Below are 18266 nucleotides of genomic sequence, written 5' to 3' on the forward strand. Positions count from 1 at the left end.
ATTCCTGTTTTAACCTACACTCCTATTTCCAACATTTGCAATACACACTAGGGGAGCTAGGATAAGAATAGAAGAATTGCCAGTAAATGGAGAACTGAATATTTAAAAGGGTTTATTGAACTGGTCGATACATGAAACCATTTTTTTAGTATGCGTTGGAAGTGATTTTTACTTCACAGGTGCTGGGTCTACCTTGCTTTCTACAGGTACCTGGTCCACTTGCAGTATAAAAATCAAAATAACTTGCAGCACAGAGTCCACAGATCTTCATTCCTTTCTTTGGAGTAATTGATTTGGTCATCTAAAGTATGTTCACTCATCTAAGATCTCTTCATCCAGATTGATATCTGTGGTATCAATATCCTCCAGATCCAAGTTATCCAGGTCATCTTCCAAGTCCAGCAGTGTCTAGGAAAAGAGAGGACTAGGTTAAGGGGATACCACCATGGTCCCACATCAGCCAGCGTGTTTGATTCTGCAGGATGCATTTGCACACCATGCTAAGGCAGTCAGCTAGAGCAAATGTTCCAGCCTGCTGTAGAGAGAAGCTGCCCTCTTGCTAAGAAAGCTCCTCTCAGAATTGCAGCTTTTCCCCCTGTTCTGACCAGCTGTGTTCCTTGTAAACCCCCAAGGCTGTAGGTCCTGGTCTGTGTTACTGCGCGGGGCTTCTGCAGGCAAGAGGAAGGGATCCACACGCTGCACTGGTACTAAGCTGGCTGGGACTACAAACATAGAAAGGGATGCCTCCCAGCAGCTTGGCTTAATCACAATATTAGTTTAAGTCTTTAACTTAAAATTAATTTTGTGCTGGTTTTTCCCATCATAAAAATATATTTCGGTACCTTTTGATCTCTTGTTGGAAGTGGGTCAGAATTCTGCAAAACTGTCTTCATGGCTTCTTGTCTGGGAGATGGAATTGGTTCTTCAACCTTCTTCTAAGGAAAAAGGGATTCCCTAAGTTCTTTTGAATTCAAGTTCTCTGAACAAAAGCAAGGGAACAGCAGCAGAGCTCTAATCCCTCTCTCCCAGTGTTCTCTTTCCAAGTGTCCCTCAGTAATTCAAGAACCAAATCTTCCCTGCCAGCAAGGCCTCTAGACCTCACTTCGCTGGAGACTGCTGTTCCTCTGCCCAGTTTATTTAGAGCAGTGGATGATGGAACTGATAGAATGCAAACAGCCTTCAGAAAGTGAAGTGCCCTTAGAAAGTCAGTGATTTTCCAGATCCTCAGCAGGAAGGAGATGAGGTTACTCAACACTGGCACAGCAGTTTTAGCAAAGGCAGTGAATCTCAGTGCTTTTGTTGGGCTTTGTGTTCTATACCCTGTAATGGTTTAACACTTCACCTTCTCTTTGCTGCTGCACAAGTTTCATATTGAGATAATTAATCAATTAGTATGATTATTCAATTAACCGTATTCAGATCTCCTACAAAACTTGCCATATCCAGCCTCAGCTGTAAGAGACAACTGCTGTTTAAGGACTTTATGCAATCAGTAACTGAGTGCAAAGATACTTTTCTAACATCAGTAGGCTTGTTTTCAGCTTCTAATGCAAGCTGGTTCTAGCTTGGTTTAGGTAACTTCTGCAATGCTATTTCTGCATCTCCTTTAGCAAACATGCACAAAGGTTTGATTTTGCTTTAGTGATAGTTGCTTTGATACAGAAGAAGCAAACAGTCACTAAAGCTACTTGAAAGTAAACTAGCTTCTCTGAGCTGTCAGTGAAGTTTTATAGGGCATCTCCTCTGAGGGAAAAAAGAGGCAGAATGGGAAGTTATGACTTTCTGCTGCTCCCTCCGTTGCTACTGCAGTTCATAGCCTCAAAGAGCTGCCAATTTTCACTTAGACAAGTTCTCACTTTCTGGTTTTCATGTTAAATATAAAGTGTATTTAGTATGGGTAAGAAGTAGAAGTTGTCATCTTCTATTAAGCTCTGAAAAGCATTTTAAGTGTTCGCTTCAATCTGTATGCTTATACCTTAAATGTGTCATGGACACATTCAATGTGACAGGACAAGGGGGAATGGCCTCAAGCTCCGCCAGGGGAGGTTCAGGCTGGACATCAGGAAAAAATTTTTCATGGAAAGGGTCATTAGGCACTGGCAGAGACTGCCCAGGGAGGGGATGGGGTCACCTTCCCTGGAGGCATTTAAAGGATAGGTGGATGAGGTGCTGAGGTGCATGGTTTAGGGATTGATAGGAACGGTTGGACTCGATGATCCAGTAGGTCTTTTCCAACCTAGTGATTCTATGTTTCTATGTTTTCTGCAAAACACATGCAGCTGAGGTGGTCAAGAAAAAAAACCTGGTCTGAGTTACTTCAGATATTGCTTAAAACTGTTTCAAGTAACTGAGCAGGATTCCTAGTCAGTTAGTTATGGAGTAGCATTATTCCATAATGATGCATGCTAGCAAAGAATATAAAGCATTTTTAATTGCTGTAATATGCCAGAGTTTTCAGGTTCCACCCACTGAGCTCTTACAAAGCTCGCAGCACTTGAGGCAGTCTCTGTGTGTGCAACTGAAATAGTTTTTCTGCGGGATGAATTCAGTGGGAAAACTACAATTACTCACAGTAACAAAAGATGACCCAAAATAAGTAACCACTTAAAAGAACTAACTGCACATTCAAGAAGTCTTAGTGGTTACTGAAGTAGAGTAAGAAGAGTCTGAGGCAAAAGAACGTGGAACTCTGCTACAGTGCTTACAGTCAAGTCAATAAGAGTAATAATTTGTCCCTTATTAGTGGATATTCTCCAGGGTAGATGTTACTGTACAATAGAAAACAGGCTCTTTAACATGCAGCAGTGACACTGACCTGAGGTGCCATTACTCCAGAAGGCTCAAAGCCTTTTGCTTCTTCAAGTAAGTTTCTTTCTTCGTTTGGCTAAAAGTAAAAAACAAACACCAGAACGCATGTTCACAGAAGGTTTAAGTGGTTGTGCTGGCTTGCTGAAAGCTGAATTTACACAGCGCCAAATGTTTTTCTTCTAGAGACAATAAGAGCTCCCAGTTGGTACTTACAATGACAAGGGGGTATTCCCTGGCTGGCCGCAACTCAGCAAGACTTTGTTTAACATATTCTTCAGCAACGAAAGCCTCCTTCAGTCCAGGGAAAAGATTCTCATATTCTGTAGGATCAGCAAGGGACTCGGCAGCTTTTTGATTGACTTTAGAGAGATTCTCCCGCCACAGTTTAACAACTCTGGAAAGGTGAACCACAGTTGTTAGGTACAGCTGATTCTGACAACGCTGGTCACGCTCTGCACGTGCTTTGAAGTTACCTGGAAACTTGGCTGGGCAAGTAAGTCCGTGCAAGAAAAGCAGCTTCTGGGAGACGCCCGGTTTTAATCAGGAGTTCTAAACATGAATCAAGCCTAGAGGATTATAAAACGTGATTTTAACCAGTAAGTTGAATAAAGACAAATTCTTGTACTAATTAGCTTTTTATTCTATTACATTAAAATACTTTCAATTCAAATTTTTAAAGTAGTGGCTATCATATAATAGAATCAGTCCTACTGAAAAGGCACATGCCACAATCTTTCTCCAGAATGTTTTAAGCGAGTGGTAGTTAACGGTTCAAAGAACTACATTTCCGAAAGTGGAACACAACAATCTGAATTTCAAGCTTGCTACTTACTTTCCCTGCAGGAAGTAGCTCATAAATGCAACATTGTTCTTGCCATCTTTTTCTGCTCCTTCAGCTAATTTATTCACCATGTTGGCGTTTCCTGAAGCTGTAGCCAGGAGCAGCAGCCCTCCATAGTCTTGCGCGTGGTGGAGACACTCCTGGGCTAAGCCAAACTGGCATTTGCTAATGGCAAGCTCAGCAAGTTGCTTCCATTTCTGTTCTGACTAATGGGACAGAAAGGGGAGAGAATAAAACAAAACCCCTCGCATTTTTGACCAGCATTTAAAGATCTTTTAGAACATTCAATATGAAAATGGAAGTTTGCTTGTTAAGGTATGGCATCTCATCGTTACACTCGTCCTCCCTGTGAGACACCACGATCACACATGACACCGTGTGTGTTAAATGCAGGTCATTTCACAGCTACACCATTACATAAAATAAACATGTTTTCTATAAAAAGGGAGAGGGGAGATACAAATAACTTTGGAAACTGAAACAGTAACAATCTCTTAAAGAAAGTTACCAACTTAACCTTCAAATATAAGAAAAACCTTTGAAAATAAGTTAACATTCCTTATCTGTAACTTTGTTCCTTTACAATGTGAACCATGAGATCATTTCTCTGAGTAAGGGCTCTGGGACACATCACTGCCCCGGAACTCTTCCTAGCGCATCAGTCCGAGTTTGCTGAGGTGGGACCAAAGGCCTAGAGGCTTCAGTTCTGCTATTCTTCCTGCTCTCGCTGCCCAATACTGGAGATTAAGGCTTGACGCTTGGTTTAAGTTTTGTATTGGCCAGGAATTCCTGTAGTTTTCTGAGCAGACATTTTTCTATCCCATCCCACAGATTAGATCCTTTTGAATTACAGATAGAAGAAGAACTTCATCGAGGAAGTTGTAGGCATTTGCATAGTGTTCAGGGAGCTGTACTGCATCTCCACATACGACTATCTTTTCTTACACAGCCTCTTAGATTCACATGAATACTCAGAATTGTATGAATCGCCAAAAATTCTGTTTACCTCTGCTTCCACTGCAAGCTGATAGGCTATTTTTAATTCTCCAAGTTGAAGAGCAAGTTCGAAACGATGTTCTGGATCTGTAGATACTGCAAGAGCTTGTTGTTTGAAGCCCTAAAATAAAAATCTGAAAGTAAGACTGTGATCTGTCAAGTCAAACAGCATTGGAGATGTTCTAATGGAAGCCCCCTAGACACAGTGTTCTGAAGTAAATACAGATCATTTAAAAGAGTTTATGCTTGCAGATAGAATGATCTGGTTTTGCTTCACAAATTCAATTAGAAATGTGAAAAAAAAAGATGTATTGAGATTTGAGAAGTAAAAGTAGTTTTCTTGCCTGTTTTTCAAGAAAATGCGCAACTCTGGTTCTCTGTTCTTTCGGAATTGTGGGAAGAACTTTATCAGCCATACCAAAATCTCTTCTCATTACAGCCGTTTGATATTCAAGCACGGAGACCAGCAAAGAGTAGCTAACAATGTTTAGCTCTTTATCACCCAAATAAAGCCGGTTGTCCTTAGGGATATAGCCCAAGAGATACATTGTCCTGAAACAGAACAAAGAACAACCATCTCAAATAGATTCACTACCAAATGGGCTACAAAAATGTCCGATAGTTCTTAGAACAGTAAGTACACTCGTGAAAAATTCCTATTTTACTATGTAAGCCCTTTCACCCAACACTGTTTGCCACTGCCATGAGGTTCACCTTGTCCTATCTATAGCGACCTTCCAATACCTGAAGGGGCTACAGGAAAGCTGGGGGGAGTCTGTTTACAAAGGCTTGTAGTGAGGACGAGGGGAATGGGTATAAACTGGAGAGGGGCAGATTTAGACTGGACATAAGGAGGAATTTCTTCACTATGAGGGTGGTGAGGCTCTGGCCCAGGTTGCCCAGGGAAGCTGTGGCTGCCCCATCCCTGGAGGTGTTCCAGGCCAGGTTGGATGGGCCTTGGGCAGCCTGAGCCAGTGAGAGGTGTCCCTGCCCATGGCAGGGGGTGGAACTGGATGGGCTTTAAGGTTCCTTCCAACCCAAACTATTCTATGATTCTATGATCTTTGTTGACCAAACCTTTAGGGCTTGCTTCCAACCTGATGCAGCGACTTACCTGTCTAAATGGGCAATAGTGACAATTTCTCCTCCAACGTAATAGTTGAGTCTGTTCACAGAGCTGGTGTAAATAAAGCAGTCACCAACCCACAAGCCTGTTTTCACAATCTCCTGAATCTCACCGAGAACCTGAAAATTAAATTCCATTTAATTAGATATGTAAAAAGGTACTTTTAGATAGCAGCAAGACTACTGTTTTTTCAAATTAATATTCTATAGTTAAGTAAATAGTTGGGCAACTTGCAAAAAAAGTTTAGATACAGATTGGAAATACTTAAACAATGCTTTTAGTTTTACAAAAACGCTGTAACATATGAAATCTCCACCTTAACTAAAGAAATTACAAATCTAGGAAACAAGCACCAAACTAAGTGTTAAGCAAGATAATCAATGAAAAATTTCAAAAGGAAAGTGGTTTCTGTTTTTTTTCCCCTTGTTCTCAAATTTCAATAACATTTCTAAGCTTGAAAATTGCAGAAAACGTTGAAGCAAGGTACACATACTGCATGAGTGAGTGCTTCGAAAATAACCTCTATAACTCTTGTGAGAATTGCAAATGTATCTGGATAGAAATGTAGACATCAAGGTCTGTCACACTGGGATTCCCCAGGGAACACAAACAAAACGACTAACAGCTTTCCTCAGGCTGCTGTGTACTATGTCCCCTGCGTTCCAGTGTTCTGGCAACTAAAAGTTAATAGGACCATGTTAAGGACTGCATTTGCTATACTCTGAGAACACTTCCTTCAAGGATTTCTAATCCTATTCCACTTTTCAAATAAGAGGTACCTCAAACGCATCTTCAATTCCATCTTCAGTGACACCTTCATGTGTTTCTTGGGCTGCTGCGACTTTTTCTGACAGGTATTTCAGAATGAAGAATGACTCTTCCGTGGCGATGCAAACGAGCTCACCCGAGTCAGACCAGAAAATCTGTATCAATCAATAATGGCACTGTTTTAGAGAGCTCAGGTTAAGAAAGGAGGATGCATAAACCAAGATTAAAACATACTAACTCTAACAGAAGCTTTAGTACCTGAGAAACCAACACATACAGGGATTTTTTTCCCCTTTCTGCTACAAGACTGAGTTAAGAAAAGTTACTACTTTATGGTTGACAGCTTGGCTTCATTCAAGAGAATCAGTGGTCTATTAAAAATAAAAATGAAATCAGTAAAGACAGAGAGGTAACTATCTGCAATCCCAACTTACATGTTTGGGCTGAATTTCAATTCTGCGAATCAGTTCTGTGTTTTCCCAATCATAGAATGCCAAACCATTAACAGATCTGACGCCCAACAGGAACCCACCGTAGATGCCTGCAACAAAATAAAAATGAAAGAAATCCACGTCGTGCAAAAAACAATGCACCAACATATCTATTTTAAAAGTAAATACATACCTTCCGCTCCAAAATCGGGTTTGAATGACTTCTTCTCTTTGAAATTTTTAAATATCTTTACAACACTGTTGCTCTCCCTGATGGCGTATCTAAATAAAGATTGCATTGTAAAAACAAACAAACATTAGACTTCTAAAGTAACAAATTACTAACGTCATAAGCTGCTACAAAACAACTGCATTTGATTTATTTTCAAAAATGAGCAAAGTGCTACAAACAGAAAAATTTAAAGCAGGACAGGTACTGGAAGCTCATTATCCACACAGGTTTTAGCCTTCAGGTCAGTTTACTGTTTGGACAGCCTGCAAACCAGCAGCAGCAAGTTTCAGTTAATACAAGGGAAGAAAATCTGCAACGCTTACTCTGAAGAATCATGTGCCCATACGAACTCCTGTGCAGAACCAAAGCTCTTGTTTCTCAAAGCCATCGCTGTGTAGATGATGTACTCACCGTCACCACACACTACCACAAACCTAGAGGAGAAAGACATGTTTGTCAGACATCTGTCTGAAAAGGGAAGGACCTGAGCCCAATATAAACACTGCAACTGCAGACAGAACGAGAGCTTCCTATATTCCATAACTGTCAGAAAGCTGGGTTTTTCTCTGTGTCATGTTGCTAGCCACTTGCTATTCCCTCTTCCTTCTGGTCTCTACTGAGCAGCTCTTGTACCTTGTATCCCTTCCCTTTTCTTTTAATTTAGCTTATCTGCTAACAAAAAAAATTAAGGGATAAAGGAATGTGCTTGCTGCTAGTACTTAATGTATTTTGTTTGCATACTTCTTCTCCTACCCAGAAAGTCCAACTTCTCTGTTTAAGCAGCAGTTTTACAGGTGAAGCCCGTCTATTCCTCTGATATTACAGCGCCTGATTCTGACAGACCTGTTCTCTGTAGCCTCTCAGCCGCCAGCACACATGCAACTCTTTTTCCATTCAAAAAGTTTTCATATGTGTGTGTGTGTATATATATATATATATATACAAAAAAAGAAGGAGAATACAGAAGTGCTTAAGTATTCTGTTCTAAAATCTATTACCGTCCATTAGGGTTGTGCTGAATGGTCTGAGGATAGATTTCACAGCTCCCCATATCCTTTACAGCCAGCGGCAATCTTTCTCCATCTTTGATTTCAGTATCTCCCATCGCTTTCAAGTTTGCCTGTTGGACTTCTGAATGTTTAGCCCAAATAATTTTTCCATTTGCATCCATGGACATGGCAGGTTCTTCACGACCAAGCTAAGAAGGGTAGCACAAGAATTTGGCAGATAGAAAAAATACATCCTTGATTTTCTTTTCAGTTAAACATTGAAACACCCTGGCTCTGTCCAAACACGCTCATTAAAATACTGAGTTCTCAGTATTGTATATATTATCACAGAATCAGAAATGAGTTGCTCTGCACAGGATGGTGATAAATCACTATTTCTCATGTTAAATGATTAAGCGTACCTTAACAATAATGCTGCCTTCATCATATCCCAAAGCCACATTATTGGATCCTCTTAAACTGGCCACACACCACACTCTCTCCATTCCGTAGTTGAGGGTACTTTCCAGGCGGTAAGTGCTTGAGTGCCAAATGCGCACGGTTCCTAGAGGAAAAAGAAAGAAGAGCATGCCTTTTATCTCTCCTCTCAATGCGAGGGCAGGAAGTGCGTAGCCACACCACCAAAAGAGTTCTCCCGTAAGTTCTTCCCCTATCCTTTATATACCAGAAAATACAAAATTACCATCTTCTGAGCCTGTGATAATGATGGGCAGTTCAGGGTGGAAGCTGACACATGACACATTTTGAGCATGTCCTTCCAGTGTTTGGACACATGTTTTATTCTGAAAGAAAAAAAAGAGTTGGAAGTACGAACACAGATAATAAACACTTTCTTGCCTTCGTTTCTTCGAAAAATCTCCCCCCAAATCCAAAATTAACCTGCAAACACATTTCTCTAGATTTCTTGCAGCAGCATTTACTTCCAAGATGCTCAAACAACAGCATCAGGCACATTAAAAACAATGATTGTATTGAGTTAATTTCTCTTCTCCAGGAGAAATTATTTATTTCCCTTGACATGGTTGTTTTCCTCTATCTTCAGATGAGTTTCTCCCTAGAAGACACTCTTTCTCTCAGCTGTGTAGCACAACAGATTAAAGCAAGATAGAAAGCTGAGTTCACTGCAAAAAAAACCCAGAGCAAAACATCTATCTGAATCTAATTACAGGTGAAGACAGATCATATATTGTCTTTGTTAAGAAGCACACAGCTGTGAAAGAAAAGTCTACTCTGCTCAAGACAACAATGATTAGACAATGTAGCTGATGTATGGTGGCACAGTGTCAAGCACTGTTGTGTGACAGTCTCTGCTGCAGCACATTCTTAAATGAACAGCGCTAGCTCTAACTTCCGAGCATGGAGTTACTCCAGGCCAATATGCTTTAAGAAACAGAAAGTATGATCTAACAAATTACGTCTTGCCCTTCCACACATTCATACACTTGTACATGGAACAACTTGGGAGCTTTAGGTTCCAGCAGCAGAACTGAATCCCTGGATTCAACCTCTTTCCTGTGGAGCATTCAGAATAGTGACATCACGACCCTGGCAAACTGTCAAGTAGACACACAAGCATGTGTGGGCACGGCCACATGGGCCTGTTTAAATGTGCATAGGAAGAAAAAGGGGAGAGGGAAGGGAATAAAGAAGAAAACAAAAAGAGAAGTGAGAGCAAGGAAAGAGTTGACAAATGAACGATATCTACATTTGAACATGTAAGAGGGGCACCATAATCCATGAAAAACGTCCAAAAGGCAGGGGTTACTACATTACAAGAAAAAGCCCTGATGCTAATATTAAAAACCTTACATCAAATTTAATTCTACCAATGAATTTTGCAGTTACTTAAATTCACAGCAGGATTTCTCAATGCTTAATAATGTTTTTTTAAAAAAAAATAATTAAAAAGTCTTATGAAAAATTTCCCCCACTTCCTTCTTTCCGAGGGAAAATCTTCCTCTTTTTCTGTTTCTTCATTATTGGCTTTGCCATGGCAGTCTGCACAAAAGCTTATGAAGAGTTGAACGCTTACCTGGTAGTCCCAGATCTTAACCAACCGGTCATCCGCACCCGAGATGAGATATGGCTTGTCTCCTCCGCTGTAGTAGTCAATGCAGTTCACTCCCTTCTCGTGGCCTTCCAAAGTAAAGTTGGGTGAAGAGGAGCCAAGCTGCCACACCTTCCCAGAAAAAAAAAAACACCAAAAAACCCAACCACATGTAGTTAGCAATCTTTTGCATCCAGGTCAACCTTGCCAAACATAGTAGGAGTTCAGATGTACTTTACAATCCCAAAGATAAAGGATATGGAACTCCAAAGACACAGTTGTTTTCTTAGGTGAAGAACCTGAACAAGCGCTTATCAAACTACCATCCTCCCCTGCCTATCAAACAGAAAGAAAGTGCTGAGCTGCACACGCTGTGCCGACACCTTGGAACAATGGAGTTTGTTTCTTTCAAGTTTTCTCTTGAAAACATAAACCCATGTAAGACACTGTTTGTAGGAAGCAATATCTGTTTATGCAATTAACTAACAGACCTTGAAAAAGCAATCAACTATTTGTGCATACATGGGTTGCTCCCAACTGTGCCCTCAGTTTTAGTTTTTCCCACTACATTAAACAAATGATGAAGCTCACGCTAAATGAGGACTCAAAAGGAGTCAAGTTGTAGATATACTGCTATTCTCCCCTGATTATCACATCAAATCAACATTTAGATGCACCTAATGTCAACATCTAAGGATGTATGAAATAAAAAATGGCTTTTTTCAGCCAACACACTGACAATTTACAGAGAATGTGACGAAGTCTCACTGCTCAGGTGGCTGTAAATCTATACTCCCAGATATTTAGTAATAGTTTCGCAGCAAATAAGACTCATCAGGGTGTACAGTGAGAAGGCTGAAGACACCTTTGGAAACAATTCAATAGATAGACAGCCAGAGACATGAAAAGAATGGGAGAAACTCCTTTACTACTATTTTTTTTTAAACGCACCCAGTTAAAGGCTTTACCCACTATGTACACATATATAAGTATTTATACACATATATATAGTCTCAACTCTCTGAAACTACTCACTGACAGTACAACCATTCCCCTCCCCAATATTTCTGTGTAATCCAAATGGAAATGCAGCACTTCAAGCTTAGTGAAGTACATTCCAACGATTAGAAGTGACCGGTAATCTTGTAAATCTAGTGAATTACTTAGTTCGTGCATAGTAACTTGACCAATGTTCAGGTCTCTGTTCAATAAAAAAATCTATTACTGCATCTGCTTTTAGTAATTCTGACCCATTGTCCATTTAGTAGGGTTGGTTTGTATACTCCGATAATTACTTAATGACTGAAAACCCCAAATACAGTTTCTCTACCTTGATTGTCCTATCCAAAGAGGCGCTGGCAAACTGATTATTGTCCTTCGGGTTTATGACAATCTGCATGACATAGTGGGTGTGTCCTTCAAACACCTGAGAACAAGACCATTTTTTATCCCAGTCCCAGAGTTTAATGAGCATGTCATCTTGAAAAGAAAACAAAACCAAGCTTCAGTTAGTTTAATACATTCTGATATCTACCTTCTTAAACTACACAATCCTTAATAACATCAAGCTGAAGGCTCATTCAACCCTTCCCCGCTGAAAGGGGGCACTACTAATACTGCCGGCTGAAAACATACTCCAAATTACTACAGAATTTTCTTTAAAAAAATCAGAATTTTAGCTGTTATTTGAGAGTTTGCCAGACTACTTAGCGTATATACGAACCTTTCCTCTGGCAGATATTAAGGAACAAGGTTATTCAGTCTCCTCTGACAAGAACACAAGATATTATATTTTAAATTGTGAGAACAGTTTATATTCCTTTAAAAAAATCACGAATGCATCTGGCAAAAAACAACAGAAAATGACAACTGTCATGTTGGCCACTTGCTTGAGGATTCCTGTTTCAGCAGAAAAAAGAAAGACGTGCCATCCCTCACTAGACAGAAAACAGAAGCCTAAAAGTAGCTGGTTAATAGATATAAAAGTATACTGAAGAACTCTTACCGCTGCTTGTCAGTATGAAAGGCTGTGTGGGATGCACAGCAATACAACGGATGTAATCTGAATGTGCTTCAAACATGTGAACTCGTTCCAAGGTGTTATAATTAAAAACTCTAATTTGCATATCATCCTATGAAAGGGAACAAAAGCCACCATTAAAACAGACTCTGATAATACACTTGATATTCAATGCAGAGTAGCTAGAAAAAAAACATTCCACCAGCAAAGAGCCTCTAATATCAAAATGTTTAAGAAAATGTCTTTTCTGTACATCACTAATGATACAAATTATACTCAAAGTCTACAAATTACCTCATCCTATTCCTATGCATTTATGAAATAGAAAAAACTTCAACTAAAATTTCCTTTTTCAAAGATAGTCTCTAGATTTAAAATTAAGAAAAGTGCTTTTAAAATTATTAATACCTTAAATGAAAATAAAAAAAAGGGTCTCCAACAATATAATATTCACAATGATGTTAAAGCTGTGGGGCCAGGAGGAAAGAACTTGTAGCTCTAAGTCAAGACAAAAGGTGATTTCAACTTTATTTTTTAAAGGAAAGATTTTTTTTTTTATGTGAGGGGTGTGGGGGGTGGAGATATTTTATTCCAGATACAGTATATTAAAAGTAGTGTTACTAAATATTTTTTATTCTTTTTGAAGAACTATCTGGCAAGGAATAAAACCTCAGGTAAAGCTTTCAGAGGTAAGCATGGCTTACAAGGCCGTAAGAGTAAATGAAACTTAGTTATAAACCTATCACTACTCATCTTACTTAGAACAGTCAATAGTTTCATCTGAGTTAATGTAGCACTACTAACATTTAGTAGAAATTGAGTGCTACCTGTGTTCCAGTTGACAGTACAAGTTGAATCTAGCTCTACCTTGCACTACACGCAGAATTAGCTACCATATTAGGTGGCTAAGCTCTTCATTTCAAAGGAGAAGTTTCTATGCTTACTTAAGAGAAAACTTCTGGAAAACTATATTGAAGTATTTCTTTCTCTTCTACAAGCTCAAACCCAATGACATTATGAAGTGGCGTACAAAGGACTGGCATGAAAATAAAGTAGAGAAATCACAAGACAGTAGCTTACAGCTCCTGTAACAACCCAGTTCTTTCTTGCCACGAATTTAGCAGCTCTCACTGGCAGGTCACACACTTCAAAAGTCTTCACCAGAGTCTAAAAATAAAAATAATAAATTTATAGCAAGGGAGGAAATAACAGTTTGGAGATCAGATTGTCATTTTTCCCTGACAGTGTCCAGTCAGTCACCACTGGCAACTCTCCATAAATCCTACACTGCTACAGGTGCACTTTTTCAAAGCAACATACCTGCCTGAGAAGGGAGGTATTTGCCTGTCCTGTTCTTTTAACATCACCTTTATGTTCTCCATTCCAAAACCAAGTTGAACTCCAAATATTTTTGGAGCTGCTGCCCAATTTCAGCTATACTTGATAGCCAGGTAGAGGTCTAACAGTTCCTACAAGCTCCACAAATACAGATGGCTGACACAGGATTGAGGCAGCTGATCTTTCACAAGGGAAGGGATTAGTTTGTAGGAATCCACAAAAGAGAGAATTTTTGAAAAATAAATTTGTGGGAAGTGAAACTTCAGTAAAGCCACAGCTAAAGATTTTCCTGGTCTATTATTATACCGCCTTTTGTAATAATAAGACAGGCGAGAGTACAGTTAATTAGTGGCAGCACTTTAAGATTCTTCTTGTGTACCTACTATTGAAAAACAGAAAATAAGAAAAGGTTATGATGATTTCACAATAAAGGAAAACCCAAATCATCACCTGTGTTTCATGGTTCCAAACACAAACACTGCCATTGTAAAGGCTAGCCAGCATCCATGGTTCTGTGGGATGCAAGTCAACACTCTTCACCCGGTCAGACCGAGCTGTTAGTTTCCGTTTTATATCAAGTCGGAGAGGCTAGAGAGGAAAAGAATTGAGAATATCAAGTTCTTCAACATCAAACCGGTACAGAAATATGATAAAAGAAGGAAAGTGAAAGTTAAGCCTTAAGATAAAAGGTTAATCCTACTTTTCAGTCAGACAGAAGATTTCTGCTCTTTCGAATCCATTTGGTTTTGTAGGGGGTCTGGAAACATCACATTCCCAGCAAATGCAGTGGGTCTACTTAGTACACTTTTGTGAAATACAGAATTTTTTCATCTGTAGAAATTATCTCCAGTACAGTGAAAAAAAAAAAAAAGATGCACCGCGTGTCATCCTGGTGTCCCTGAACAACTAAAGCAAAGCAAAGTGAATACGCTTCTAATACAAATGATAGAAAATGAATCTTTCTGCTATTTCACCTGAAAAAAAAAGGGGAAAAGCCAGCTATCGCAACAGAATACAATGTTTGCCCATTATAAATTTATTTCTCTTCACAGTCCCAACATTAAGTTTTAGATGGAACTCTGTGTTGTAAAAACTGGGGGGAGGGAAAAGTTCAAGTCTTTCCCTTATAAAGAAGGCTTTGACTGTCCACTTTCATTACTGGCAATGTAAATCCAGAGTATTTAAAAGGCATGATGTATAGCAAATTGGTTTTCTAAAATATTTGAGGCGTTATATATTTGATTAGATCCTCAAAGACTGCTGAGCTTACTAAATGCTGTTGACGTTTTTCTCAGAGAACTTAATAGGTATTTTCTGATCAAAAAATGCTGCATGCGTTCAGTAGCAGAATAAAAGTAATAACACCTGCAGTTACATATATTGGACACTGCAAGAAGAAAAAGACACCCAGCTACCGCGTAGCACCAGTACCTGATGGATGTGACACCTGATGGCGGAGACTGAAGTTGTGGTCTATTTCTCCTGCCATAAATACTAGGAAAGCAGGTAAGATAAGTGCACGATTCCGTGCTTAGCTTTAGCGCAACCCTACTAGGGACCAGGTTACTGCAACATGTGCTCAAAACACACTTACAACGGTTATGTCTGTTTGATTAACACCACAGCAGTAACACAGCCCAGGGGACCTGCTCTGTGACTCCAAGCACAATCACAGAATGGTTGGAGTTGGAACAGACATTTAAAGGTCATCTGGTCCAACAACCCCGCAGTAAGTAGGGACATCTTCAACCAGATGAGAGCCTCATTCAATCTACTCTTTAATGTTTTCAGGGATGGGGCATCTACCATCGCTCTGGGCAAACGGTTCCAATGTTTCACCACCCTCATCGTAAAAAAATTCTTCTGTATAATCAGTCTAAATCTCCTCTCTTTCAGCTTATAACCACCACCCCTTGCTCTATCGCTACAGGCCCTACTAAACAGTTTTCCTCATCTTTTTTATAAGACCACTTTGAGCACTGGAAGCTGCTTGAAGGTCTCCCCAGAGCCTTCTCTTCCAGGTTGAACAACCCCAACTCTCTCAGCCTGTCCTCATACAGGAGGTGCTCCAGCCCTTGGATCATCTCCATGCCCTCCTCTGCACCCTCTCCAACAGCTCCATGTCCTCCCTGAGCTGAGGACTCCAGAGCTGAACACAGGACTCCAGGCAGAGGTCTCACCAGAGCAGAGCAGAGTGGCAGAATCCCCTCCCTCCCTGCTGTCCCCACTGCTTTGGATTCCACCCAGGACAGGTGGCTTGCAGCAAGCGCTCAGTGCTGGCTCACGCCCAGCTTCTCACTCACCTGTGATGCTCAGGGCCTTTTAAGTGCTTTGCTCACACCAACTTATTTAACTGAAACTACAGAAAACCACTATGGCTTCTGCAGGCAATAAGGAAACAGGGACCCTGGGTCACAGAATCACTAGATCCTATCTGCCACTAAATCATGTCCCTGAGCACCTCATCTACCCATCCCTTAAACACCTCCAGGGACAGTGACACCACCACCTCCCTGGGCAGCTTCTGCCAGTGCCCCATGACATTTTCCGTGAAAAATTTCTTCCTGATATACAGCCTGAACCTCCCCGGGCAGAGTTTGAGGCCATTCCTCTTTGTCCTGTCCCCTGTCACTTGGGAGAAGAGGCCAGCACCCTCCTCTCCACAACATCCTTTCAGGTAGTTGTAGAGAGCAATAAGGTCTCCCCTCAGCCTCCTCTTCTCCAGGCTAAACAACCCCAGTTCCTTCAGCTGCTCCTCATAAGACTTGTTCTCCAGCCCCCTCACCAGCTTCATTGCTCTTCTCTGGACACGCTCCAGAGCCTCAACATCCTTCTTGGAGTGAGGGGCCCAGAACTGAACACAGGATTCGAGGTGTGTCTCACCAGTGCCGAGTACAGAGGGAGAATCCCCTCCCTGGACCTGCTGGTCACACCGTTTCTGATCCAAGCCAAGATGCCGTTGGCCTTCTTGGCCACCTGGGCACACTGCTGGCTCATGTTCAGTTGGCTGTCAACCAGCACCCCCAGGTCCTTCTCTTCCGTGCAGCTCTCCAGCCATTCTTCCCCCAGTCTGTAGCGCTGCACAGGGTTGTTGTGCCCCAAATGTAGGACCCGGCATTTGGTCTTGTTAAACCTCATGCCATTGGCCTCAGCCCAGCAGTCCAGCCTGTTCAGATCCCTCTGCAGAGCCTCGCTACCCTCCAGCAGATCGACCCCTCCTCCCAGCTTAGGGTCATCTGCAAACTTACTTATTCGATCCCCTCATTCAGGTCATTGACAACGACACTGAACAGGACTGCCCCCAGCACTGAGCCCTGCGGACACCGCTTGTGACCGGCCTCCAGCTGGAGTCAACCCCATTTACCACCACTATTTGGGTCGAGACGTGCCCGCAGCCCCCGGGGCCAAACCCGCCCCTCGGCCCGGGGTGCGGAGTTGGGGCGGTTCGCCAGGCCGGGACCCGAGCTCCGCGTCCAACCGCGCTGCGCCAGGGGCTACGGAGAAGCATCGGGACCACCTGCCTGTAGCCCCCGCGCCCCGGGACCGGCTGCTCGAGCCCCTCGACCGGCGTCAGAGCGCCCCGCACTCACCATAGCGCCGCCGCGTCGCCCGAGCTGCGCCCCGAGCCTTCGACGTGGAGCTTCCGCGACCGCTGCTCTCGCGAGACGAGGCGCCGGCGCCGCGAGTTATCGCGAGAACAAGGTGCTACCGCACGGCACGCCGGGAGTTGTAGTTTGTAAGGCACTAAGGAGCCGCGTTGCATGACGGGAGTTGTAGTCCGCAAGGGCACGGGGTGGAGCGGCGCAGGCTGGGAGCTGCCGTTGGCACGTGCGGCGTCGCGCGCATCGTCGCCTCAGGGCGGCGGGAATGGCGGTGGGCGCGCTCCCTTGCGGCCAGCAGCCACGCTGTGTGGGGGCTGGGACCTCCCGGACAGGAGGTGGTGGGGGAGCTGTGGGAGCTATGGAGCTGGGGTCACCTGAGAAGTGCCGGGGCCTCTGATCACTGTTGGCTGCTCAGGGCGCTCTCTCTGCACTGGATGGCGGCCTGAGGTGAGCCCTGGGAGCAGCGCCTCTCACTCTGTAAGAAAGGCAGGTGTGAGCCTGGTCAGCCCAGCAGACCTGTAGGTATGAAAGACTGCGAGACGTATCCCTCCTTTGCCTTTCTGTCAGCTGATGCTGCAGGCACTGCAGCCCCAAACAGCGTTTTTGTCAGCTAAATTTTGTCATGGAGTGGATTCTGCACCTCTGTTCCGCTCTGGTGAGACCCCACCCGGAGCCCTGTGTCCCGCTGTGGAGTCCTCAGCACTGGGAGGGCATGGAGCTGTTGGAGCGAGTCCACAGGAGGGCATGGAGATGATCTGAGGGCTGGAGAACTCCCATACGAGGACAGGCTGGGAGAGTTGGGGTTGCTAAGCCTGGAGGACAGAAGGCTGTGAGGAGATCTTTGAGCAGCTTCCAGTGCTGAAAGGGGCTCCAGGAAAACTGGGGACAAACTTTTTAGGAGGGCCTGAGGCAATTGCATAAGAGGTGATGGTTTTAAACTAAAAGAGGAGAAGTGTAGACACGCTATTAGGAAGATATTCTTTATGCTCATGGTGACAACGCCCTGGCACAGGTCACCCAGAGACGTGGTGGCTGCCCCATCCCTGG

The 18266-nt window shown here is 42.5% G+C and overlaps 1 protein-coding gene across 3 annotated transcripts; it reads right to left on the reverse strand.

Moving 5' to 3' along the window:
- Positions 1 to 95: 95 nt before the first annotated feature.
- On the reverse strand, positions 96 to 17316 carry COPB2 (COPI coat complex subunit beta 2). 3 transcript variants are annotated; one of them, XM_054073861.1, is made up of 22 exons: positions 17208 to 17316; positions 14068 to 14205; positions 13360 to 13446; positions 12265 to 12391; positions 11590 to 11738; positions 10245 to 10391; positions 8895 to 8994; positions 8614 to 8756; positions 8201 to 8400; positions 7526 to 7636; positions 7164 to 7252; positions 6974 to 7080; positions 6551 to 6694; positions 5760 to 5890; positions 4990 to 5197; positions 4656 to 4766; positions 3641 to 3855; positions 3282 to 3374; positions 3022 to 3202; positions 2816 to 2884; positions 843 to 932; positions 96 to 408 (listed from the first exon to the last, which is right to left on the reverse strand). In XM_054073861.1, exons 1-22 carry the CDS (start codon positions 17208 to 17210, stop codon positions 313 to 315), a joined length of 2739 nt encoding a protein of 912 aa, XP_053929836.1. In that variant the 5' UTR covers positions 17211 to 17316; the 3' UTR covers positions 96 to 312. The 3 variants fall into 3 exon arrangements, with proteins under 3 accessions (XP_053929836.1, XP_053929835.1, XP_053929837.1); XM_054073860.1 differs by having other exon boundaries at positions 843 to 935; XM_054073862.1 differs by lacking the exon at positions 843 to 932.
- Positions 17317 to 18266: the final 950 nt, after the last annotated feature.

The sequence above is a fragment of the Cuculus canorus genome, chromosome 9 (genome assembly GCF_017976375.1).
Source record: "Cuculus canorus isolate bCucCan1 chromosome 9, bCucCan1.pri, whole genome shotgun sequence".
NCBI classification, from domain to species: domain Eukaryota; kingdom Metazoa; phylum Chordata; class Aves; order Cuculiformes; family Cuculidae; genus Cuculus; species Cuculus canorus.